Source organism: Anolis carolinensis, chromosome 3 (assembly GCF_035594765.1).
Source record: "Anolis carolinensis isolate JA03-04 chromosome 3, rAnoCar3.1.pri, whole genome shotgun sequence".
Classification (NCBI taxonomy): Eukaryota; Metazoa; Chordata; class Lepidosauria; order Squamata; family Dactyloidae; genus Anolis; species Anolis carolinensis.
The window spans coordinates 184438703-184465166 of record NC_085843.1 but is presented as its reverse complement, the minus strand read 5'-3'; the positions used below and the strand labels follow the sequence as shown (position 1 = coordinate 184465166).

General features: G+C 36.4%; 1 protein-coding gene across 5 annotated transcripts in view; it reads left to right on the top strand.

Moving 5' to 3' along the window:
* The window catches only part of adk (adenosine kinase), a 193751-nt gene that overhangs the window by 61891 nt on the left and 105396 nt on the right, over positions 1-26464 (top strand). For all 5 annotated transcript variants that reach the window (XM_062977450.1, XM_008114276.3, XM_062977449.1 and 2 more), the window contains 2 exons: positions 8502-8580; positions 22713-22885. In XM_062977450.1, the coding sequence (XP_062833520.1) occupies positions 8502-8580; positions 22713-22885 (252 nt within the window). The remainder of the gene's footprint in view (positions 1-8501; positions 8581-22712; positions 22886-26464) is intronic.

The window sequence follows — 26464 nt, the reverse complement described above, 5'->3', positions numbered from 1 at the left end:
AGCACCAACCCCCAGTTGGGCATGACTACACTTAATGTCAGGGGAAAACCTTTAATTTTACCTATTTTTAGGGCCATTTCTTATTAAAATAAGGTGGCATTGTTGGATTTGTACATTGTTCTTTTTCAATTTGTCTAAAAAAAAAAGGGTCTTATTGTATTTCTCTCAGGGAAATGTTCATGTCATTTAAGATAGACTATAGTTCATTCACCTTCAGTTTCACAGTTTAAAAGAGTGTCTTGTGTCAGACACTCTTGTAGCAGAGTGTGTAAAGTTTCCTGTTGGAAGGAATGTTGAACGGACCACAAGTTCCCATGGAATAAAGAAAACGAGTATATTTCCTCCTAGAATCCCCATTAATTAAATAATACAATCAACTATCACTGTTTTACACATCTTACATGTAACATATTTACATCAAGTCCAGATTCTGTTAATGGATCTCCTTTCCAGTTGTATTGATTGAAAAGTACTATTGAATTATTGGTTGTCCATGGTTTGAAATTGGATCTGTAATTTAGAGTAGAAATTATAACCAGCTTCCTTTATCTCGTATTATCATTGTTCTATGTCAGTCAGTTTAAAAATGTTTCCCATCTTACTGCTGATACTATTGTTCTGCATAGCCTCAAATAGTAATTACCACAGTTGCTGTGGGTATAAAGCGTCCCAACTCTATCAAATATGAAATATTAGAAAATCTATAAGACTGTGGGTAGTATAACCTATGGGTTGCCATACGTTGAAGCCAGCTTGCCAGCAATTAACAACCACAAACATAAAGCATACTGTAGGTAGGAGTTTATCCTGTTGGTATTTATCTAGTTTTTAGTTTAGTGTCAAGAACTGACAGCAATTTAAACAAAACATCTGAAAGGGCAGTTTAAACCTAGTGGAATTGAAATGTGTGATCTGAGTATATGTGTTTCTAAAAAATATTCTATATTACTCTCTGACTGATATAGCATATTGTAAGCACAGGCTTGTATAAGAAACCCAACAACTCCGTGCCTACTTCCAGGTAACTGGATAGGGTTGTACATTTATGTTTGTCTGTTCCTTACTAAAAATGTAAAAACAGCATTGTGTTATTGAGATCTTGAATTACTACTGTTTTATATTGCCCAGCACATGGATCACTTCTGTGATCTTTTCTTGTCAAACTCTCAAAAAGTTCCATGTGAAATGTTATATGTGTAATTAATACGTGCAATGGGAACAAACTGCATTTAATAGAGAAACAGTACACTGCAGTTAATAATTCTTTGAGAGAGAAAATGCTTCATCTTTCAGTAAAGAATAGAAAAAAGGGAGAGAGAAAATATAATTCAGTAAAGTTTCTGATTGTTTTTCTGAACAAGGAAAGAATGAATGCTTCAAGGGTAAGAAACGTGAAACACTGGATTTCGACAATACATTTTAATTGTATTATTATTAAATCTAAATATTTAATATTAAAGTGTTTGAAGGCAAGAACTTTACTTCTCAGGGGTCTACATGTCATTTCTTTTCCCATACTTGGAAGTCATCTTTCCATTGAGGTGCAGTGGTGCAATGGGCTAAACCCTTGTGCCAGCTGGACTGGTGACCTGAAGATTGGGTTGCTGACCTGAAGGTTGCCGATTCGAATCTGCAAGACAGGGGAGCTCCTGTCTGTCAGCTGTAGCTTGCAGGGACATAAGAGAAGCATCTAGGCAGGATGGTAACACATTTGGGCATCCCCTGGGCAACGTCTCTGTAGACAGCCAATTCTCTCACGTCACAAGCAACTTGCAGTATGTTCTCAAGTCGCTTCTGACATGATTAAAAAAACACCTTTCCATTCACTGTCTGGAAATGATTCGCTTAACTGGACACTCCTGCTTAAATATTAGTATATAAACTTCCTTCTTACATTAGTTATATGAGGTGCTCCATATTATTAAACTGAAATTCATCATATGGCACAACAAAAAGGCTGTCCTTCCATCCAAACAGCTGTGACCTCAGGGGGATCGGGGAAGAGGTTATCACACCTTCTTTATTTACAGACCCAACATCTAATAACATAACTGCCACTTCTTTTAGCCTATGGACGAGAGAAGATGGGGCAAGGACAATAATGCCCACACCCAGTAACTAATAAACGTCTCTCCCTCCAAACTAGCTCCCACTGTAGGGAAGTGTAAGGAAACGATTTGTTTCCTTCATGTTCCTAGATTGTACTTTCAGCTTATCCACAAATCCACCAAATGCATAATTTTGGCCACCAAACGTTTTCTCAATTTGTACATGAGGATGACATACAAGAGTGCAACCAGACTCAAGCCAAAAGAACGTGTTGAACATATGTACTGCCCCAAAATGGTATTCTCTCAAAGGTGGAGGATGTCTAAACTTTGCACTGTGCATTGGACCTTGAAGTATTTACTCCTTTTCCTCTCCTTTTAAAAATGCACAGAGGGAACATACTTAAGAAGAGCTGGAGAGACTTACATTTGAGGAATGTAATTGCACCACTGATCCTAAAACGAACTGTATATGCATAAGTACAATTAGGGAATGGAATATAAATAAGGAAAAAGAATGAGAATGTGGATGACAAAATACATGGGTGGGAGGGGGGGGGGAAGAGCATAGAAAGCAACCTACCTCTGTTAAGGCAAAGGCCAGAAGCACTTCCAACTCATTACCTTTGCTTTGCTTAAATGGGATAAAAAAGGTAGCCTTCCCTCCTTCCTCACCTTTTTCCGCCGGAATGGCATTCAGCAGGAATGTGGGGAGCCCAAAGAATGCGCACCTGCCATTAGGGGACTTGACGTGGAATGGAGCAGTGGTGTCCTTTTAAAAAAGGGTTTACTGTATAAGCTCTAGCAGAGCTGGAGGAGTGGTGGCCATTTTTAATAGGAGCTTACTGTGCTTTCTTGCCAGTCTCGTGAGATTTGCAAGCAGACTGTGAAGCCTCATGAGGCTTATACAGTAAGCCTGTATTAAAAATGTCCAGTGCTGGTTCACTCTACTTCAAGTAACCAAAACAGATCACAGAGCATTGACCCATAGATCCCTTAACCCAAGGTTTTTTGGGGGCAATTTGCCATTTTTTCCATCTTATACATGACCACATATGGTAAACTGCATTGAATTTTGAAATCATGAAATAAATAAATCTTCCTTTTGTTCCCAGGGAGAAAATTGAATTTATTTGGGATGTGTAATTTAATTGGGTGTGTGTGTGTGTGTGTGTGTGTGAAAATACAACATTTGCACCCTTCACTTAGTGAAAGTCAGTCTACTTTATTTATAAAATATTTATATTTATTATATCCCACCCTATATATATAAAGATCTCGCTGGAACAACCTTTAGGAAAATACATTGTATGATAAAAAGGTAAAGATTTCCCCTGACGTTAAGTCCAGTCATGTCTGACTCTGGGGGTTTGTGGTCATCTCCATTTCTAAGCCGAAGAGCCAGCGTTGTCCGTAGACACCTCCAAGGTCATGTGGCCGGCATGACTTGCATGGAGCGCTGTTACCTTCCCGCTGAAGCGATACCTATTGATCTACTCACATTGGCATGTTTTCGAACTGCTAGATTGGCAGAAGCTGGAGCTAACAGCAGGCGCTCATTCCACTCCCGGGATTTGAACCTGGGACCTTTCGGTCTGCAAGTTCAGCAGCTCAGTGCTTTAACACACTTCGCCACCAGGACTCCTTATGATATATAACTTTTTAATTGAAATGCCTGTCATGGGGTTTCTTGACAGGATTTCTTCAGAGGAAGTTTGCCATTACAGTCATCCTGTGCTGAGAGAGTGTGACTTGCCCAAGGCCACCCAGTGGATTTCTGTGCTGCAGGAAATTGATACTGAAAGTCACAAATGGAAATAATGGCAAATTTCTTCTGATCAGTTCTTGTCAAGAAAATCCCATGACAAACTATATTTTCAAATTGAACTTCCATTTTAAAAAAATGGTTGGTGGGGTTTTTTTTTTTTGGTCCGAAATGGGGCTACACTGTGTTGAAATGTAAGGAACACTGAAATATATGGGATCTCCTTGCTTTTACTAGTTCGGGGTAGAGGTTAAAAAAAGAAGAGAAATCTAGTTAAAAAAGAGAAGGAAACTATTCTGTCACCACTAGTTTGTCATGGTGTCATAGAAGGAATTCAGCGTGAGAACCTTTTGAAGGGAAATAGTTACTTACTCAAATGGATACACTTAATTACATAAATATTATGATGAAATATTATCATTCATTGGGACCAACTAATTACTGAAAAACATGGCAAACTTTCAGCTGTTTAGAGCTTTGTGTTTGCAGACAGGAAAACATTGAATTAAAGATGAAAGTGCTTTGTAAGTATTCAGCTTGATCATTGCTTTTATCAAAGTTTTGCTCTGAATAGTACAACTGTGTATGTTAGCAATGTTTGCTTCTGTAAGACTCTTGTATCCAAGTAGCCGCTTATTGATTCATGGGGAGACAACAACAACATAAAAACACAACATCAGCAGGAAAGTGAGGAACAGTGGCTATTACTAGACAAAACATCTGACTCTTATTATGCCATCCTAAGGTTGCAACAGTGTAAACATTATTAAAATAAGTTCCTATGGAATCCAGTAGGACTGTCCTCTCATTATATATACAGTAAAATCTCACTTATCCAACATAAACGGGCCAGTAGAACGTTGGATAAGTGAAAATGTTGGATAATAAGGAGGGATTAAGGAAAAGCCTATTAAATGTCAAATTACACTATGATTTTACAAATTAAGCACCAAAACATCATGTTTTACAACAAATTGACAGAAAAAGCTGTTTAATACATGGTAACGTTATGTAGTAATTACTGTATTTACGAATTTAACACCAAAACATCGCAATGTATTGAAAACATTGACTACAAAAGCATTGACTACTAAAAGGAAGACTGCCTTGGATAATCCAGAACATTGGATAAGCGAATGTTGGATAAGTGAGAGTCTACTGTAATTGTGATAAAATTGTGTTAATTCCTCATTTCCTAGAATAATGACATGGCTAGTAATGAAATAAGAATCTGCTTCTTAAGAGTAAACATTGCTATGGCATTAAGAAGGTGACTATATTTCGGATTGTATGTATGTTATATTTTAAGGCCGCTGATTACACTTTTCTGTACAACTATTCAGAAAACAACAATTCCCATTGAAAGAATTTATTACTGCAAACAAGAACTACCTCAAACTAGTATTGTATTTTCCCAATCATCTCATTTAAACAAAAAGCAACTAAATTGGAAGTTGGTAATTCTGAACAAGTTTCATATTATGAAAACCAAATGTTAATATATGAAAGAGACAATTTGCCTGTGCATTTTCTAGGATTCGTAGCTTTGAAATATTTTACCACAAATGTTAGAGGTTGAAAAAATGCACTCACATGTCAGTTTGATAGACGCCAAAAGAACATTTTCCACATATGTTTGTGCTTAAACATTATTGGAACAAGATGGAAAAAGTAACATCGATGCAAAAGTAAGGTTAAAACATTAGCTCTTAAGATTTGTGATTTAAAGACTTTTCCGCCCTTTCCAGTTAAGTCAGCCAGCTTTTCCCATGTGTTTTTTGAAAAGCTCTTAAATTTTTTAAATTACTGTCTTTTATTTACAATCACCTATAAGTCCTTTTTGCTCCTGCATTTTATCTTTGGGGATGTCTAAATATGAAACTTTGAAATATTGATGCATAAAAACCATTTTAGAGATTCTTGATATTTTTAAAATGTAAGAGTAAACTATGCAAACAGAGACAGAGCTGTAAATTTGTTAATGTACAGATTAAATATATCTTCTATTTTTCTTCTTTGATAACAGTATGCATCTATAATAACAATATGCGAAATTGAACTGCTCAGACCTTCTCATGTTGGTTGGACTTATTTATTACACCAAACCCCATCTTTTATCCTGTTTCGTTTTAAACATTTTATTCTCATTCTAAAGCCATGAAGGTTGAAAATAGTTGATTGGCCTGAGAACACACTATGATTTGAACCTATGTCTTTCTGATCCTTGCTGAGTAATGTAACCATTACATGATGCTAATTATGGTAAATTGGCAAGGCTGAGCATGGAGACTGAAAAAATGCTTTGGTGAAATATTTTTGCCTTCAAGAAACCTGCTATCAGTTGAGGTTGCAATGGTCAATACAATACAACCCTTATATGGGGGGAGAGGGGGGTTTGTTCCAGAATTTACCATAGAAACAGGAAATTCTGGATAATAGCAAACTATTGATATTAATGTCTTCCACCAGAAGTTACCATAGAGTCACCCTACAGGGCACATCCTTTACATAATTATATGATAATTGAATCAAACAATGATATTGTGTTTATTTGCTGGTTCTTTCTGATGGCTTGCCTGTGGTGTTTTTGGTTCATTCCTTAGCAGTCTTCTGGACTGGACTGATTGAAATGAAATATGTACATTGAAAATTGAAAAATGTGCATCATGCTTCCAGCCACACACACAAGATCTCTGGGCTTCCTTTCCCAACTGGATCTCTGCAGCTGGCTATTCCAGGGCTCCTTGGTGCTTTGAATAAGTTTTTTGAGAAAGCATAAGGACTTGTGATTTAGCATTCTATTTATCGTTCTGAATTCTCCACTGAAATATAAAGTAACTCTTAAATGAGAATATTAGATACTGTTCAATAGACAAGTAACCCTAAGCCCTTACATTGCTTATAGATTTTATGTTTATTTGAATTACTTTTATATCACTCCTAGCTTAATAAAATGTTCTGTTTTAGAATGTTCTAAAAAGACTATGTTAAGGTTGTTTTTGTAGAAATCTTAAATCCCAATTTTGCAGCTGTTTAAAATACAGTAGAGTCTCTTTCTCTAGGCAGAAAGGGCTGAACTTTTTACGGATTTTTTTACTTCCAACAATGTTGTTACTATAAGTTCATTTTATGCAATTCTATATTTGTAGTCAATTTATTAGCAGCCAATGTTTTTATAGTCAATGTTTTCAATACATTGATGTTTTGGTGCTAAATACAGTAATTACTACATAACGTTACCATGTATTGAACTGCTTTTTCTGTGGATTTGTTGTAAAACATGATGTTTTTGTGCTTAATTTGTAACATCATAACGTAATTTGACGCTTAATAGGCTTTTCCTGAATCCCTTATTATCCAGCATTTTTGCTTATCCAACATTCTGCCAGCCCGTTTATGTTGGATATGTGAGACTCTACTGTAGTAGGAAATGTCAGACTCTAGTTTGAGAGTTTGTGTTGTGTGACTCTGATTTACAATTTCACAATACAGTGCAATGTTTTTTGGGAGGTTAGAAAACTGATGCTCTTAATAGCCCCACCGTTTAGTCCTGATGCTCGCTATGTATTTTGTGAATATTATTTTACTGTTATTGTTTTAATTATATCTGCTGTTGTACTGTTTTGTCTGTTGATTGGGCATGGTCCCCATGTGAACCACTCTTGAGTGTGGGAGGGATCATTAAAATTATGAATTAGAACTGATAGTTAAAATTATGAATTGTACATAGGGAACACCTTCAAAAGATGTAAAGGGCTACTTGAATTCTGTTTTAATCATTAGATTTGCCAGGTCCCTCTTCTTGTTACCTCTCCTCCAGTACAGTTATGAGCAACTTAAACATTTTCATAACTATTTTAATGTCACTGCAGTTTGGCCATGTTCAGACACACTATCAACTGATTAATATGATTAGGTTATGAAGTTGTCTTGTTTCCCTAAACCATAGTTAAGTTTGACTAATCTTTAGGATTTGAATGCAAGTTACAATAAACTGTTGTTAATTGCTTTCATAGTCATCAGTTTAGACACATATTAATCCATATGCTAAGCTCAGATTATGCTTTGTAGTTTCCATTTGAAGTCCCTGATATCTTGTAAAGGCTGTCCCCAAGTTATAAACAGGCTGTCCCCAAGTTATAAACATCCAACTTCCAAATGACTCATAGTTAACAAGCAGTGGTGAGACAACAGGAAGTGAGAGAAATCTGCCCCTAAGAAGGGAAATTCACTACTAAAAGAGTTATCATGGAGAAAAGTTGTCTCCACTGAAACTTTACCTACAATCCTTGTTTCCACAACAAACCAAATTTTTCAAAATCCAATTATCATAGGGACTGAAAATGAGGTTAAATCTTCTGAATAGGGCTACAGACAGAAAATCAAATACCACAGGGGTGTTAACCCCTCCCTATGCTATCCAGAACTTACCACACACACACACACACACAACACACAGTGCTAGAGTTACACTTAAAAATATACCTGTTCCAGCATACATACAAATTCAACTTAAATCTACAGAATCGATCTTGTTTGTAACTTGGGGACTGCTTGTTATTCCTTGTTCAACTATTACTACTTGTGCTCATATAGTTTTATAGTATGAAATTATGAGGTAGAAGAAATGAGAAAACCTAATTACCTTTTCTCTCTTCTCATTTTCCTGTTGGATTTTTTTTTTACAGATTTGAAGAACTTGTGAAAAAGTTCAAAGTAGAGTATCATGCTGGTGGATCTACTCAGAATTCTGTTAAAGTGGCCCAGGTTTGTTTCCTCTGAGATTTAATTAAATATAAAATGTGGTTAAAATAATGCTTAAATACTTAGTTGATTGCGAATATGGTCTTTTAATAGATTTTAAAGGAGTTACTGTTAAATGGATAATTTATGTAAGGAGTATAAACTTAGAATAGGATATGTGGTACAATTCTCATTGTCAAATTTCAGTTATGTGTTTTGTGTATGTGGGTGCAAGGAGGTGTCCTCCAAAACCCAGTGGGACTGTATTTTTCTCCTCCTATTCTGCAGCTTAATAGTATCTGCTCATAAGCACACGTCTGCTCTTTCTGTCCCTCACTTAGCTCATGCTGTGATCCAGCCTTTAGCCCAGCCGGGCGGTTTTACAGCTTTATTTACAAGGTACTCACACATCAATTTGTCATAACACGAGGTCCATGATGAAAAAGAAAAAGATTTCATGGTCTCATGATTTATAGTAGACCCTTATCAGTATTCCACACCTCTGGATATGATCCTTGACTGGAAGGTGTCTTACCCTGACTTTCTGTTGAAACATCATCTTTAGCCCCAGGATGGCCTGTTCCTTCACATGCCTTAAGGATAATTTTTCCTAATACACATAACTCTACCATTTCATCAACGGTATACTGGGGTACTGAATTGAAAATTCATATGGTTTGTATATTATGTTTAATAATCAATACAGCTTGAACTGATCATGTACACTGACTCATTTTACTTATAAGACAAATTTGTGTGTGAAAAAGGGTAAGACTAGGATAATATTTGTATCTTTTCTTTGATAAAATTTTATCTTCCAGGCATTCTGTGGTAAGTTTTTGTAGTAGTTTTAATCTATATTTCACATTTTGAAATTGACATAGAACAATGCCTGATCACTAGCTACAACTGAAAACAGCATAGAAGTAATATTCTGTATTTTACCAATTCTGAGGCACATTTTTCCCGATTTCAGGGGCTCCAAAAATGGGATGCACTTTACAATTGATGGCACTTCAGAATTCTTTTTTAAAATCCAGCACTTTGCTGATGGCAAAACACATTGTAGTTCTGGAGGGAAATCAACCTCTACCACTGTCTCGCAATTGCATTCTTTAACAAAGTGGTGTGCTTTACAAATATGTAGCCACTGTTATGAAGCAAGGTTTCTTTGTTTCTTTGAAAAGTTGAGTTACCAGAGCTGTATTTCATACACTGTGAAGATGGCCAACTGAGAGTTATTCCCTGGAAAGCTCTCAAGGGAGAGGTCACCTTCTGTGTATAATCCCCGGTTCCAAGATATCTTGGGACCAGTGGAGACAACTTTCTAGGCAAAGACAAGCTAAGGCTTTCAGGAGACCCAGTTTCTTCCTTTGATACTTTGCTAGGCACTTGTTTTCCCAAGGCAGCCAGAGGCTAAATAGGGGCCAGAAAGAGGATCCGTCCCACAGCAAAAAGGAACGCCAAACTTCTGTTTTTATAGTAAAAAATGGGGATTTTACCTTGTGATTCATTCCTGTCTACTGGATAATGAATTCCCATTTGCATTTACAGTATTTTCTACTGACAGAGACGTGAGTAAATATAAATCTGGAGGTAAATGGAATGCAGCTAATAGAAAGAGCCATTGCAAATTCCCAAACTGAGTTGATAGACTTATTAGAAAGAAACAACAAGGTTAATAAATGTTGTGTGGTGGAACGATTGCTATTTCACACATACCTAATAAAAGGTTAAAGTTTTGTTTTTCTTCAAAACCAAAACGAAAGAAATTTCCCATGACGAATATACAGGAAGTAAACACCTAAACTTTGTGGAATATTATGTCTCTCTTTTTTGGGGAAAGGTAGCAATTTTGCAACAGCAGCTGAACAATTGAAGAAAAAAAAGCAAGCAAGCTCTTTTGCCACCCTTTGCTCAGAGATAATAAGCCTATTTATGAATTGATAACCAAATGATTTAAGTCACATAACTATGGAGAGAACAAATGGGATTAACTCAAATTTTTGGATGAATTCAGATTGATCAGAAAATAAATTGACAGAGGAGATGAAAGAAATACTCTTTGGCAAAGTTGATTGGGGAGCCAATTTAAGTCTATTTCAGTTACTACTGTGCTTTTATTTTTGAAAATGAATCAGTGAAACTCACAAATGCAGATTAAAGTTTCCTTGCTAGTTTAAATTTCCTAAAGCATGCAAATGATGTGAGGATGAAGCTGAACATTCTTAAAGTAATACATATTTGTAAAAATACTTTTTCCAGATCTTTAGTGTATACAGTTTTTATTGTAATGGGGAGAGTGTGGATGAGCTCCCTCTATCAGCTCCAGCTCCATGCGGGGACATGAGAGAAGCCTCCCACAAGGATGGTAAAAACATCAAAAACCTCCGGGCGTCCCCCTGGGCAACGTCCTTGCAGACGGCCAATTCTCTCACTCCAGAAGCAACTCCGGTTGCTCCTGACACGGAAAAAAAAAATTGTAATGCCAATTGAAACAGGAGTAGGCTTGAAATGTAATATTTGTCTTCTTTTTCCTGTTACTCATTTATATCAATGATTTATTTTGCAAGCAAATGTTAATATTTTTTTTAATCTTTCAGAAGATTGTAATAATGTGACTTTTATTTTATTAGTGAATAAATATGCAGCTTTTATCCAGTTTCTTGAATTCTTTCATTTCTACATGATGCAGTTGTAATTTCAGGCCAGTATTTATTAACCCAAACATATCTATTGATCCAAACAAATATTTACGACAAAGACATTTTTTCAGATTTGCTGAAGCTGCTGTTTTTGAATAAATGTATTGTTCTGATATGAGAAAACATCTTGTAAAATAATTCCCAGAAAGAAGTTTATTATGCTTATTATTTAAATCAGGTCTCTTTGTAATTCATCATTTTCCTGAACAAATGTGCATCATAATTGGTTACTATAACAATTAGAACATTGTTTTGCAACTAAATAAAGCTTGGAGAGATAGAAAAAGCTTTATGTATCCTGAAGAATTTAATCCAAACTCTTTGATGTGGCCAGTTTGCTTTCTGCCCTGCAGAATTTTGTATACTTAGAGGAAATTGTGAAACTTAATTGATTGGAGTACTATATATATATTTGGATGACAATAAGCAAGGTCATTTACTTGGTGAGAGAGTGCTTAGACTGATCTGTGTTTTTCTATAACCTTGAAAATAGCCGCTTGTGCATTCTGGGTTGTTGCTTAGGCAGGCCCCCAGCATGGAGTTGGAATTTTCCAGACACTGTAGAGACCTGTAGTTTGCAATAGGTTGAAAACCCCCATGCCTGATTGTAACATTCCATATGAGGTTGGGATTTTTGCCAATATATTAGAACTGAGCTGTAATCCTATACTAACTTAACAGAGAGTTTACTCCAGTAAATTTGGTGGACTTTACTTTTAGGAGGCATGTTATGGGATCACATTGTAAATTGTTTATAAGGTTTTGATTTTGAAAATAATTATTTTTTACATGGCACATTCGCTTACATAAATGTGATCATTCTGCAGTTTGTTCAATAAATGATCATGGATTCAGTTTTAGATTATAAGCATAGGGACTGATGTGTTGTCATGCAATTCAAATGACAGTGTAAACCAGATTTTTTAAAAATATATTTTTGTAGAATAAACATTTCATCGACTCATAGAGCTGAAAGTGACCACATGGGCCATCGAGTCTAATTCTCTGTCTTGCAGAAAAAGCATAATCAAAGTACCCCTGGCAGATTTTATTTATTTATTTACAGCATTTATATTCCGCCCTTCTCACCTCGAAGGGGACTCAGGGCGGATCACATTACACATATAGGTAAACATTCAATGCATTTTAACATAGAACAAAGACAACAAACATAGGCTCTGAGGGGCCTCAAACTCATGACCTCCTGGTCAGAGTGATTCATTGCAGTTAATTGCAGCTGGCTTGCTCTCCCGTCTGCACCACAGCCCGGGCCATCCATCCTCTGTTTAAAAGCCTCCAAAGAAGGTGCTCACACCACACTCAGAGGAAGTGAGTTCCACTGTTGGACAGCTCTTACAGTCAGGAAGTTTTTCTTAATGTTCAAGTAGAATCGCCTTTCCTGTAATTTGAACCCATTGCTTCGAGTCCTAGTGTCCAGGGCAACAGAAAACAAGCCTGCTCCCTTTTTCTTATGACATCCTTTCAAATATTTATACATGGCTATCAAGTCTATCATCCCCGGTGGCAATGGAGCCCTGATGGCGAAGTGCGTTAAAGCACTGAGCTGGAGACCGAAAGGTCCCAGGTTCAAACCCTGGGAGCGGCGTGAGCAGCTGCTGTTAGCTCCAGCTCCTGCCAACCTAGCAGTTCGAAAAAATGCCAATGTGCGTAGATCAATAGGCACTGCTCCGGCGGGAAGGTAACGGCGGTCCATGCAGTCACATGACCTTGGAGATGTCTATGGACAATGCCGGATCTTCAGCTTAGAAATGGAGACGAGCACCAACCCCCAGAGTCAGACATGACTGGACTTAACATCAGGGGAAACCTTTACCTTATCAGGTCTCCTCTCAACCGCATCACTTGGGAAACCTCCTAAAATCTTCCTTTCTTGTGTACACATTAGCTGCATACCTCCCAGCCACATTCACACTTGACAAATTAGCAGAGCATCCTTGTCTCTCCATTAAGGTCTTTGGAAAGGGAGTTTTGAGTATGTCATGCTATGATGGAATGGAAATTTGAGCCTATCTCTGCTCAGTGAATTCACATTAATCAGCCAAGGAGTGAAAAAGATGTTTTTTTTTCCCCTTCTTGCCCTTTACACTTTAAAGGAGGAAACTTTACCAGATAAAGACTGGGATTTCTCTCCTCCTTCAATGAGGAATGTAGAAATTGCAGTTTTCATCCCTTTTGTTCTGAAAGTAACCAAGAAAAACTCACTTGAGTAAGAGCACAGATGGCCATTTGAAAAACCACAAGTAAGTAATATGTACTTTCTTCACTACTCCCATTGCCACAGCATGGGTTTTCTTGTGGGCTCGTTCCGAGTCTTCGACTATTGAGGCTGCAGTCTGTCCCACTTGTTTCATCACTGCCAGTTCACTAGTAAACCGGGGACTCAACTGGTTTCACGAAGGAGAGGTCTAGGTGTGATGGTTTCTACTGTCCTGATCCTTTTCCTATTCCAGAATTAAACCAGAGCTTGGATAGGATCACACATGAAGGCAACAGGAAGCTCTGCAAGAGCAATCCATCAGGATCCATAAGCCTCCTGGGGTAGATCATTTTAACTACCCCCCCCCCCCCCCCCATCCCCGGTGGCTCAAGCTCCCCAGCCAAAAAAAAAAAAAGTTTCTGTTTTCTGCAGAAATGAAACTGGTGGGCCAATGTTTGATCTGCAGTTTTTTTTACTTCCTCTCAGAATTGAACTTTCATACTGTAATTCCTTATGGTGCAACTAGTTTTAAAATTGTCCTGCATTTATAGGCTCCCCCCTTCCCTGCTTTCCTGGTGATTAAACTGAAATCTTCAAAGCTTTTCACTTCTAAAAGCTGAATAACTTGTAAAGGACCTATCATCTTTCAGAGTTTAAATGGCTTAAAATATTTTAGAGATTAATCACTTCCATATGGATACCTGCCTTAAATATGCTGAGAAATAAGGACCGTTTTATTTTTTTTTTCATATTTTAGAAAAAGATTAAGGTCCTCCTACTGATGTATTTTGGTTCTACAAAGCTTTTGTTTCAACAAAGCTTTTAGTACTGCTATCTCTTATTAAAATCCCAGCCATTATTACAATGGACAAAGGATTAAAAGGAAATAAGATACATTTCTTGGATTAAAGATTTCTACTTTTGGCTTTCAATAAAGGAAAGCTCAAGTTATCATATTGCAAGTTGGAATTAATTGTAGCAGTGAGTAGAAACAGATTGTTTCTCTACATGTGTTACACTTAGCTCTTTAAGATATCAGAATAATTCTTCAGAACAGGAATTTGAACACACATGTTTTTGAAGATTGTGATATTTTCTTTGTCTCGGATACAAGAAAAACTTTAATTTCTTGCCATAATTGTGCCTTAGAGGATCAGTCATAACAGAATGGTTGCTGCCAAGGGATAAAATTTTACTGATGGTATGATTACCATGTCTCAAAATGCTGTGGTGGATTTTAGGTATGTTCTTCCCTATTAAAGTTGTTGTGAGAAAATATTAAAAACAAGTGATATTCACTTTTAGACCTTGACAATGATTTGCCTTAGAGCAACACAAATAGAGTTCAACTCAACTTTTCATGTGGAAAGCATGGAACCATACATAGATACACCGTCAAGAAAACTATTGTAAATAAAAGTTAATCAAACTTTCACATAACAAAACTATGTAGTGGCAGTCAGTGATCTGCTTATCTTTAGAAAATTTATATTTATGGGTGTTGGATAAAACAGACTCAGGCGAGGTCATTGTATATTAAAGATTCAAAAGGTCACTCTGTAAATTGAATACTAAGGGCCAATCTGTATTACATACAGATGAGTTCTGGGCTCAGATTTTTGCATGTAAGGATACTTCAATAAGTTGTCAGTGGAGTTTAAAGAAGCTGCAACAGGGAACAGGAGCTTCAGAGGCAACAGGGTGGTCAGCTGCTTCTTCACTTTACATTGTATTTCTAGCTTCCCTTAGCATAATTATTCTATGGTGATGAAATTGCTTCCATGAGGGAAGAGACTGTATTATTGATGGGGGTCTCCCAAGATTGCTGAAGGACCACACTAACCATGCCAAACGCATCAGTGCAATAAGAAGAACCTGATAGACTGTAACAGTAGTAGGGGACAACGCTGTTTAGAGTGTCTTTAAGAGACAACAGTGGTAGTTTAGCTAACTCTTTTAGTACTGCATAAGAGATTACATTGTTAGACTACTGAATAACTTTTACCATGAAAACCCTATTGTGAAACACTTGAAATAGAACCAAAAGATAGTACTGGAAGATTCAATCCTCTGTTCAGAGGTCATTCACTCAGCTACTGGGGAAGAACAGAGGACAAGTAGGAATATCAACTTACAACTGGGCTCAAAATCAAAATAATATTTAGTAACTTTTATGCTCAGATGGCAAAGGAATGTCTGAAGTTTCACAATGCAGGAACATAAAACATGAGAAATATGAATCATGAAATGTTAAAGTTAGAAATGAAGAAAAGAAAAGCATATTCATTGCAGTACTTGGTATGAGAGAGTTAAAGACAACAGGGATGGACAATTTTCAGTTAGAAAATTACATATAATTTTATTCCTAAAACTACAGTGTAAGAAGAAATATGGGTGGCTTTAACAGTGAGGCTTGAGATAGCAAAAGCAGTCAGGGATATAATGCAAAATCTGACAAAGTATTATCAGCAAGCTTTTGGGAAATGCTGTCAATATGACCATATTTAAATTTATATTTCAGTTAAAGGAATTGAAAAGAAAGAAGAAGAAATGGAAGTGCCACAATGTATATTCCGCTGGGAAACTTGTTAGGACACGTTATAGAAAAACAAATGATTTTCAGTTGGGAAAGGGGTCAGACAGGAATACACCTTTTCATACTTTTTCTTTAAAGTAAGCACAGAAACTATCTTAAGAAGAATATGCTCAGAGGAATGAGAAATTAAAGTTTTAGGGAAAGTGGAGGGCTACATTTTTGGCCTTGGTCCTCAATTGAGTAAGCACTATGGAGGGCTATGGATAACTAGAGCTCTTGTAAGTCACTTATCTATAGTTGACTTGATGGCAAAGAAAAGACAACTATCTAATATATATATTAGCTATTGTGCTAAAGCTTTTTGCTAAGAAAAAAATAGTCTATGCTGAAATTAGCCTTAATTTAAACAATAGAATAAAAATGGCTGACACAAAAAGTAACCTTGTTCACAAATGTGAAATGACTGATAATTATCATATTTTAGAAGAATTAATTTTCCCAATCAAATCTTGATCTTCAGATTGAGATCTTTAAGTATTCTGGGTCTTCCCAGTTGAGGTGGGAATTCCTGTAACGATTTGGTGTGATAAAGTGTCGTGATTTACAGTTGAATTCTTCCTTTAATGCCTTTTAAATTGAACCTTCATTTTCCTTCTCCCATAGTTTGTTTCTGACATTCTAATTTGTTAGCATTTTGCATCCATTCATGCAGTGCCTGAAGCACACCTTGAGTGCCTGAAGCTACTTTGTTTTAACTAGCATTTGCATTCCTTACATGCTATATTGCAAAAATAAATCTGCATTAGGTGTCACTTTATCATCGTGACAGCCTCTTAATCTGTACCTTCCCTCTGCCTCTGTGGAGAATAAATAAATGAAATTACATGTTGTTGTACTTGTGAAATCATGTAATGATATTAACATATTAGTAGAGTACTTAGCCAAGAAAATTACATAATGCATTATTTCTCTTCTAACTACTAGGGAAACAATGTCATTTCTAAAGCTCAATAAGATTCAATGGTTGTTTTATGTAGCGTTCATTGCGGGGTTTTTTTCATGAAAATAAGTATTAATTAAATCATTCACTGATGTGATTTTTCTTTCTTTCCATGAGTGTATATAGATTGGATTCGTGCTATAGAGTATATATTAGCCAAGGTTTCATTTGTATCCACAAAATAGCCCCAAATGCATGACCTTTCTGGTTTTCATCAGGTAGGAGTGGACAATTTAGTTATGGTTCCATGTATGACTGTGGCCTTTTATAATCTGAATATTGATTTGTCCCTAGCTTTTTTCAGATAGTCTTGAAGAGACCCTCCTTGACAGTTCCGCTAGAATTTGCCAAGGGAATCTTATTACTATGAGGATGCAATCCTGGATACATGTATTTGGGAATAACTGTATTGATGTTAGTAAAACAAGGGAACATTTGTCAGCATCTCCTTTGTTATAGCTTTGGTGTTCCAAACCATTAGCTATCTTAGGTAGGTGACTTATGGGATACATGGATAATGAAAAGAATCTTGCTTCCTAGCAGGTGGCAAGAATGAATATTCTAACAGATAGCAGGGAGTACATTTAGTTGAAATTGAAAAGCATCATGAGAAATCAACAATTCAATTGATTGCTTAGACCCACTGAAACTAATGTTTTTGAAGTGGCTTACAGTGAAAAAAGTTGTGATAGTAAAATGCAGTGTTAAAAATAAAATTAAAATATATTTTTAAAAGTCTATTTTATGGTATACAACTGCAAGATGGTGTAAGGATAAAGGAGAAAAATGCCGTAGTGTGCATATGTGTTTGCTGCAGCTGAAGTAGAGAGTAAAGGTTGGACATGGATTGCTTCATGCTGCAAAACTGAGTAGATGTAGGCAACTCTGTCTATCTGGGCTTATGCACCTATGTGTGCAAGTGTGACCGTCATTAAAAGGCTAAAAAGCAGCTTTGAACAATCTGAAAAAAAAAAACAACTTCTTGATAGTATGAAAACGATGCAGAAGGATTTCTTAGGTGACATGAAATCCTTTGGAGCTTACCAGGTGAATCTGAATTTCAGAAATGTAAGACTAAAAGATTGGAGGAGACTACCAAGAAATTAAAAAACAACACAAGGATGAAGTTCCAGATGCAGTGGCATGTTTAGACCTCAAAGAGAGAGAAATCTGTGATAGTTTGTCATTTACCAGAATGTCAAAAGGAAAATATTTGTGCTAAAATAATTGAAATCCTCTCTCTTTTTTGGAAATGATGGATAAAGATTTCAGATGGGAGATTGACAAGATTTACAGACATGATTTTATGTGACTGGACAGAGAAATTTGCTCAGAGATGTTGTGGCGGTTAATTTCATTAACTCCCAGTCTTGCAATTTAGTTCTACAGCAATATCGTCTAAACGTCTTGGCAATTAGTGGTCAACAGCTGATATTTGTTTAAGGATATACTTTCTAGAATTTTGTTGAGAAAGGATTATATCTACTTGACACAAAAGTTGAGGATGAAGTAGTGCCTTATAGGTTTAATAAAAAAAAGCTTCCAGGTTGAACACAGTGCAAAAAAATGATTTTTTTTGAAGAGGTATGGAGATAGGGTTAACACATATAAGAGGGAAAGGGAAGAGGGGGACCGAGTTTATAGAGAAGAAAAGGCAATGGATAATGAGGAAAATGCTGGTCCAGATGAACACAATGAAATGGATATGGATTCTGATACTGATAAAGCCAAATGATGAGTATAAAATTTCTGACTTTATAAATGTCCAAGGAATAGAGAGCCCCATAAATGAAGACGCTACTTTGGAATAGATATAAGAATAGATTTCATCCAGAGTTGTTATTATGATGCTTTTGACATGAAGCATTTTTCAGAAGCGAAATTCCTTTAGAAGGAATTTGGCTGAACTACAAGAATTTGTTAATAACAGATAGGACTACCGCCGATTTCTGGGCCTGAATATATTGCACAAGATTTCCCTAGCTTAAAATGATACATTTTAATATATTGGTTTTATGGTTCCCGTCCCCTTGATCTGGTCATGTAAGTGTGATTCATTGTTATAATTATATTATTTTACTTTGTTTAATAATGTATATTATGTTGTTATGTAATATTTGTGTTTGCTTTTATGACTGTAAACCGCCCTGAGTCCCATCCGGGAGATAGAGCGGTATATAAATAAAGTTTTATTATTATTATTATTATAGGTTAAAGATGAAAGAGGAGTTAATGGTGGATTGTTATTCAATGCAGTGGTTTACCTACGCACAACTAATTGAACGATTTCAGATGAATTAAAAATATTTGGATTTGAAACATTTAAATCAGAATTTGAAAACTTACTGTGCTCCAATAATGACCATATGATTATTGTTAAAATATGAAGTGGATCAGGAACAAGTGAAATATTGTATCATCAAATGGACTTATAATATTGGTACACTGGGAGATATTGTTAAGGTTAAGCATACAGGGTCTTTATATTCCATTGTACATGTCTTGTGATCTGCCATTTAAAAACAATTCCTTAAATGTTTTCTGTCACCAAAAGTCAAATGCTGTGAAGCTGTGTCATATTAGCAGGCTCTTAAGAGCTGTAGTGCTGATAGAAGTGCAATGGTATGGTAACTTAAAATGCCATAAAATGCAGAGACAGTTGTGTGTAAGGCTGCATATTGAACCATAGAATGATTGGCCATATGTGCCTCCCTTATGGGACTGAAAGGAACGGATGTATACTCCACTGTTAACTCTGCTTGAAATTGCAGTGTTAGGGAATAATGACCAGATGTTCCAGTCTCAACAAACAGCTTGTTATGTGACACCACCAAAAAAACAGAAACAAAAAATCCCTCTTTTGCTTTGATCATGCACACCTTAAAAGAACAAGTAATTTAACTGAGGCTGTTTTTGGTTCATTGTAGTCTATAAACTTTCACTTGACCTTTGCCACCTGTTTTTGATACTTCTCAAAATATATGTTGATAGGCATATGTTTACTATTTGAAATTCTACCCATCTGATGGAGAAGAATCACCATATTTTGCTGTTGCCTGTTGAATGCTGGTATGCATTAATTTATCAGAATCAATAGCTTGTAGTTGTGTCTGAAAAAGTGGCACGCTCTTCAGCATGAGAGTCAACCAATGGTGAACATGGAAAATGTTCTGAAATGTTCATGGGACGGTATCTGTTGCTCATTCTTGATACTGACATATTCTACCTTGTGTATGTCTCTTGGTACTATGTTCATGTTACAACTATAAATAATGTTTCTTGGAAGTGAGATTTCCAAGGAGCAGCCATTTACCTTTTGAGATACATTGTGCCAGTATCATCACAGTACATTTGCAGTAATGTAAACAAGGACAAGCAACAAAACAGTGCACTCCATCCTCATGTCCTAATAGGAGTTCTTCTGTTTAGGGATCCAAACAACCAACAGAGAGCTATTTATTCCGCTATTATATTCCATTCTCAATTCTGACTGACTGCGATAACTCTTCAGGGTTTCAGACTTAATTCTTCCTTCATTCATTTGGAAATCCCAGCTACTGCTAGATGATTTCCCATCCAAATATTATCCAGAAACATCCGAAATCAGATAAGACGGAGTATTTTAAAGGTGCTATGAGTAGTGTAGAAATGTTGCCTGGGAAGACTCAGATGTGAATAAATGCTGCTGATTTGATTGTCTCTGTACATCTACGCTCATAGTCTTCTATGAGAAGAAAACACCTGACTTAAAACAATTTCTCATAAAACTAATAATGACTTTTCCTTGAAAATGTGAAGTTTTCATATAAATCTACTGTTACAGTTGCAGCCTTTGTCCACATGATATATTAGCAGAAAAGCTCTCTGTCATGTAGGTTACTGAAATTCTTTTTAGATATGTACATTGAAAAAATGGGAATAATTTATGTAGAATTTAATATCAGTAGATGTTCTTGGTTGAAAATTACTAGTAAAGTATGCTTCTTGGAATAGATTGTATAATTGGGGTTATTTCGTCCTTCAGTATGATTACACCAAAAAATAGTACTGTGGAAGCAAATGTATCGGTAAACATGGAGAAGGAAGGCAATAGTGCCATGGATTCTCTTTGGGCAGCATTAGATAGAACACTGTGCAGTTTGGGATTGAAGGGCTCTACTGTTAATGAAAAGCTACTTATTCGTGGCTTCGTATCTATCTAACAAAGCTGAAGGGGTTTTGTTAGAGCAAAGGAATCCAGCAAGATAGATATGCTGGATTTTGTTATCATCATCATCATCATCATTATATTATTATCTTGTCATCTTTCATGTATTCTGTACACACCAACACACTTTCTGCTTCCAAAAGGAGTACAGTTCTGGGATAGGTCTGCTTTTGAATACCTATCCACTTCCTCAGTTGTTTTGCAAGCCACGGCTATCCTGAATGCTCATTTCATTGATTAAATTCACTATCATGAAACAATTGTAACTGGACATTTAGTATAATGGTACACTGATATATCTCTTAATTCAAAATATAGACTGAGTCAATAAATTAATACAGCAATTAGGAGATATTATAATATGATCAAAAGACATAAGAGTTTATCATTGTGTCATTGTGACATAGCTTCTGTTTTTTTTCTGATCCCTCATAAGGAATCTTTTATGGAAGCTGTATTGCAGTGGTTCTCAACCTGTGAGTCACCAGGTGTTTTGGCCTACAATTCCCAGAAATCCCAGCCAGTTTACCAGCTGTATCGATTTCAGGGAATTGAAGACCAAAACATGTGGGGACCCACAGGTTGAGATTCACTGCTGTATTGCAACCTGATTTACTAGTTTAGCACCTAATTTACTAGTTCAGCCTAATCTACTAATTTAAGAGAAATCTGTAGAATTTCTTGAAATAACATATCAGATAAGATGCTACATGTATTACTAAAGTAAAATCCTTGGGAAACCTCACTTCGTATGGTGCAACAAGATTTATTTATATTTTAATCCTTTTACAAATGAGAGCAGGTGATCAAATTCATAATGGAAAGAAAGAAATATTTGTATCAAAATACGCAGGAAAGAAAACACATCATAATTTGTTTTGTAGTGGTCGTAGTACAGCTAGCATAAGAATACAAAGACAAACTTTGTTCCACAGTCAGATAGGCAATGTTGCTATGCACCCTCTTTTCTTCTTCGTAGAGAAATCTTGTTGAAATGAACATGATAGCAGTTCTTGGTGCTAATTGTATCTGTATGTTCTGTATTATATCTGTATATTTTCATCCATTTTGTATCTTTACTGTTGAATTGATCATCATTTTGTTTAAGATTAGTCCAATGTCTTTTTAATTTTGGTGAATCGGAGCTATTGTGTTTTATTTTATTGTTTTGCTAAATTTTTATTATGTAACAATATTAGAACTTAGCTAAACTACCTATTCTGATTTATTGACATTTTAGTTTGTTTTTTCATGGATTTGTTGCTTTTTATCATCTGCTGATGATACCCTTAGACTTTCCCAAGCTGTATCAGACTGTCGGATCCTTCAGATGATTTTCATAATTTCAAGTCTACCTAGTTATAAATGAATGCAAAATGTAGTGTCATCCGCATTTTTGTTTTATAAAAAAGGCAAAAAATGTAACAACAAAATGTGATTCAAAACATTATTTTAAAAAGTCTCTTTCCCATCTTTGTTTTCAACTGTAGTGGATGATCCAATCTCCTTACAAAGCTGCAACCTTTTTTGGGTGCATCGGAAAAGATAAATTTGGTGAAATTTTAAAGAAGAAAACTGAAGAAGCTCACGTGGATGCTCATTACTACGAACAGACTGAAGAACCAACTGGAACCTGTGCTGCCTGCATCACAAGTGATAACAGGTTCAGTATTTTTCCCCTTGAGAAGCTATCTTTACAGGATATGAAAAAAGAGAAAATGGGAGATCCATAATTTGGCAGAGGTTTATTACTACATTTTGTGTTGAGAAGTGACTGCATCCCCATATTCTCTCTATTTATTGCTTTTGTTTGCTGATGATCCTCGTCTTTTAGTGATGTCTCCCATTCTAACTTACCTTAGAACACTGTCATTAGCCCACTGCCTTACTATGTCTTCTTGATTTCTGTTGCTGGAAAACGGGGTTCTCAGTCGCATTTATGAGCATGTCTTGACAGCTCATATAACAGTGGTTCTCAACCTGTGGGTACCCAGATGTTTTGGCCTACAACTTCCAGAAATCCCAGCCAGTTTACCAACTGTTAGGATTTCTGGGAGTTGAAGGCCAAAACATCTCGGGACCCACAGGTTGAGACCCCTTCCACACAGCTGAATAAAATCCCACATTATCTGCTTTGAACTAGAATATATGGTAGTGTGGACTTAGATAAATAACCCAGTTTAAAGGAGATATTGTGGGATTTTCTGCCTTGATTTTATGAGTTATATGGCAGTGTCGAAGGGCCCTGAGAACCACTCTTATATAAGGAACTAAGAGACTGAGCTTCAAAACAGAAAGCCTCCAATTTACATTTACATCTTTCTGTCATATACATAGATGCCCTTAGTCAGTATAAACACACTCATGCTCAGCCCCCTGCCCAGCTACAATATGGGATCATCACTGATTTACCTTACAGGAATGTTGTAAAGCTTATGAGAACATATGACATGTAGGACAATTTTAACACTAAAGGTAGATATAAACTATTATCAAGCACTATTATTATTATTAAAGAGAAGTCCTGGTTTCACTGTTGTGAACATGAGTGGAAATTGCAAGAGTGAAAATAAGATGTTGATTGGTTAAGTGAAGGTAGTTTCCCAATTGGGCAATAGGTGGTGTGCAGGAAGGAACTATAAATTTTTCTCTGGAACTGTGCTATTCACCGGATGGGGTATTTTTTGGCCTGATACATTACATTGGCAGAAACAAGAAATACCGCAGAACCTGTGCATTCCAAGTGACTGAAATTTTGGGATATTGCTTTATAACTTGTCCAGGTAACAATGTAGATCTGTGACTCTGGAAGACTAGCTCATACGGATTACAGTATGGTTAATTGAAAGAAGCCAAGATGAGAAACAAAAAATTAATCACTGAGATGCTGTTCAGTTATAGAATTCTACACACATATTGAATCAGTGTGGTGTGGTGGTTTGGGTGTGAGACCTGGGGTTCATATATACAGCTTCAATAGATTGCAGTGACTAAGAAGTCACTCCTGGATAACTGTGTGATGTCCAGAGGCCTCTAGTCTTTATCACAGGATAAACTGGCCAAAATGGGTTTAGCCCCCCACCAAGAAAACTTGAGGGATGCTCCAGATTTTGGGCGAAACTCCAGAGTAGTCCCACAATTTGGACAGAGCATGGAGAGCATGACGTGAGTTTGATGCAGATCAAATCCCTGTGTACACAGCCCACCACTGCCACCCCCCCTTTCCCTGCACTCTTGCTTATGTGTCTAAGCATAAAATATCTTACCCATATGATGTGTCTTGTTTGTGTCTGCAAGGGCATAAACACTTTTGTGGCTTATATAAGGCTTGCTGTGATATTTCCGTTATTGCCACAACTGTTCTACAACTAGTGTTATAAAATCAGAGTAAAAAACTTTATGCCCAGGCTAGGAAAAAAGTCACTTTTTATACTGAGGACATTTACAGTTGCTACTAAATAACATTTTGTTAAGAAATTTCTTATGTTTATTGTAATTGTAATTTTTAATATGACCTGGATTTTTCTTTCTTATTTTGAGTTAATTATTGTGTGAAACAATATTTTACATAACCTTTTCAAAAGCATATGCCAGCTTTCTAGTTGTTAATTGTAAAATAAAAACTGATAGTGGCTTAGACCCACTTGGTAGTTTCAACTAGAATAGACTCATTGAATCAATGGAGACTTGTTAAGGTAACACGCATGTAAGTTCCTTGATTCATGGCTTTGCTCTAGCTGGGACTAACTCTTGGGTTTAGATCATTAACTAAATTGCTTTAATATAATTGGCATTCATTTGGGCAAGTAAAAAACAGTGTAGATTAGATACTGATAACCAGTAGCTTTATAGTTGCTTCCAACATTTTTAAAATAATCATATTTCTTCTTCATGATGTCTGTAACTCACACTAATAGGTAATCTGCACCTGTGCAGTGCTTTGTTTGGAACTTTCTAGAGCTATTGACTATCTGCTGCACCAACATACTACTGTGCAGTGGCTAACCCAAGAGGTTTACTTGGCACAACAGAACTATCCCTATACTGTGGATATGTGCTGTTTTCTCTATTACAGAAACTTATTAGAAGATACATGAATAAATGGAAATGGATCATGGGAAGGAGATAAGACTATTGTAAGGTGCTCTAGTGGACTGCCCTTAATGATGGTTCAACTCAGCAACTCAATTGCTGACTACAGTGCTAGATAAACATAATTCCAGTCTTTAAGAATTGCACTGACTGCCAGTACACTTCCAATCTAACTGGTGCTTTTGACATTTAAGGCCCAAATGGCTTGTGACTTCAGTAGTTGAAGGAATGAAATGGAGATCTGTCTTCGACCATTGAGGTCAATACACTGTATGGGAATGAGAATGTAGGCTGGGGGGGGGCATCTCAGGCATGGCACACAGATTTAGATCTCTCTCTCCCCCCCCCCCCCCCTTTGGAGACTTGATAAATGCCAATGCAGGCTTTGTTTAGAAGGCAAAGAAAAGCTTAGCTGTTCACTAAAGTCTTTAGGGATGAACTTATTTACTCCATATTTTATATACATGTTTTTGAATTATTTAAGCTTCTCAACCTGTTTTTATCTTATTAGATGCTTTAATATATTTTTAGTATATTTAAATTATTGTTAATGTTTTTACTTTTTAAAATTTATATTGATTTTAAATATATGCCTGTCAGACATGTTGTGATATACAGTAGGCATGGGCAAATTCCTCAGAATCGTCATTAATCAGAATAAAATCGGGGGATCCGAGGTGGTTTGGCAATTCGGAATTAACTTTCCAATTCGAAGTGTTGAAGCCCATTTCTTTAATTGCCTCAGAAAACCTTCGGATATATGAGAAAGCATTTTTAATTCAACCAAACTTTGTTTGCAGGGAAGAGCAACCTAGCCTGGGCTTGCCTCCTTGCCCAATCAGTGCTGATTATTATAATACGGTAGAGTCTTGACAGAAAGGGAAGAGCATTTCCTCTCTAGTGCCTGGTGACTAGCATCGGGCTTAATAGCGACCCCATAGAGTCCCCCCCGGGGAGAAAGGCGGGGTAAAATGTTGTAAATAAAAATAGAAAGACACCAAGTCCTGTGCGTTTCATTTCTTGGCTCGCAAGCGGCTTAATAGCAACCCCATAGAAAGACACCAAATCCTGAGCATTTCCTCTCCTGGCTAGCAACGGGCTTAATAGCAACCCCATAGAAACAAAGTTCGGTGCTGGAAGGCAGTTTTCC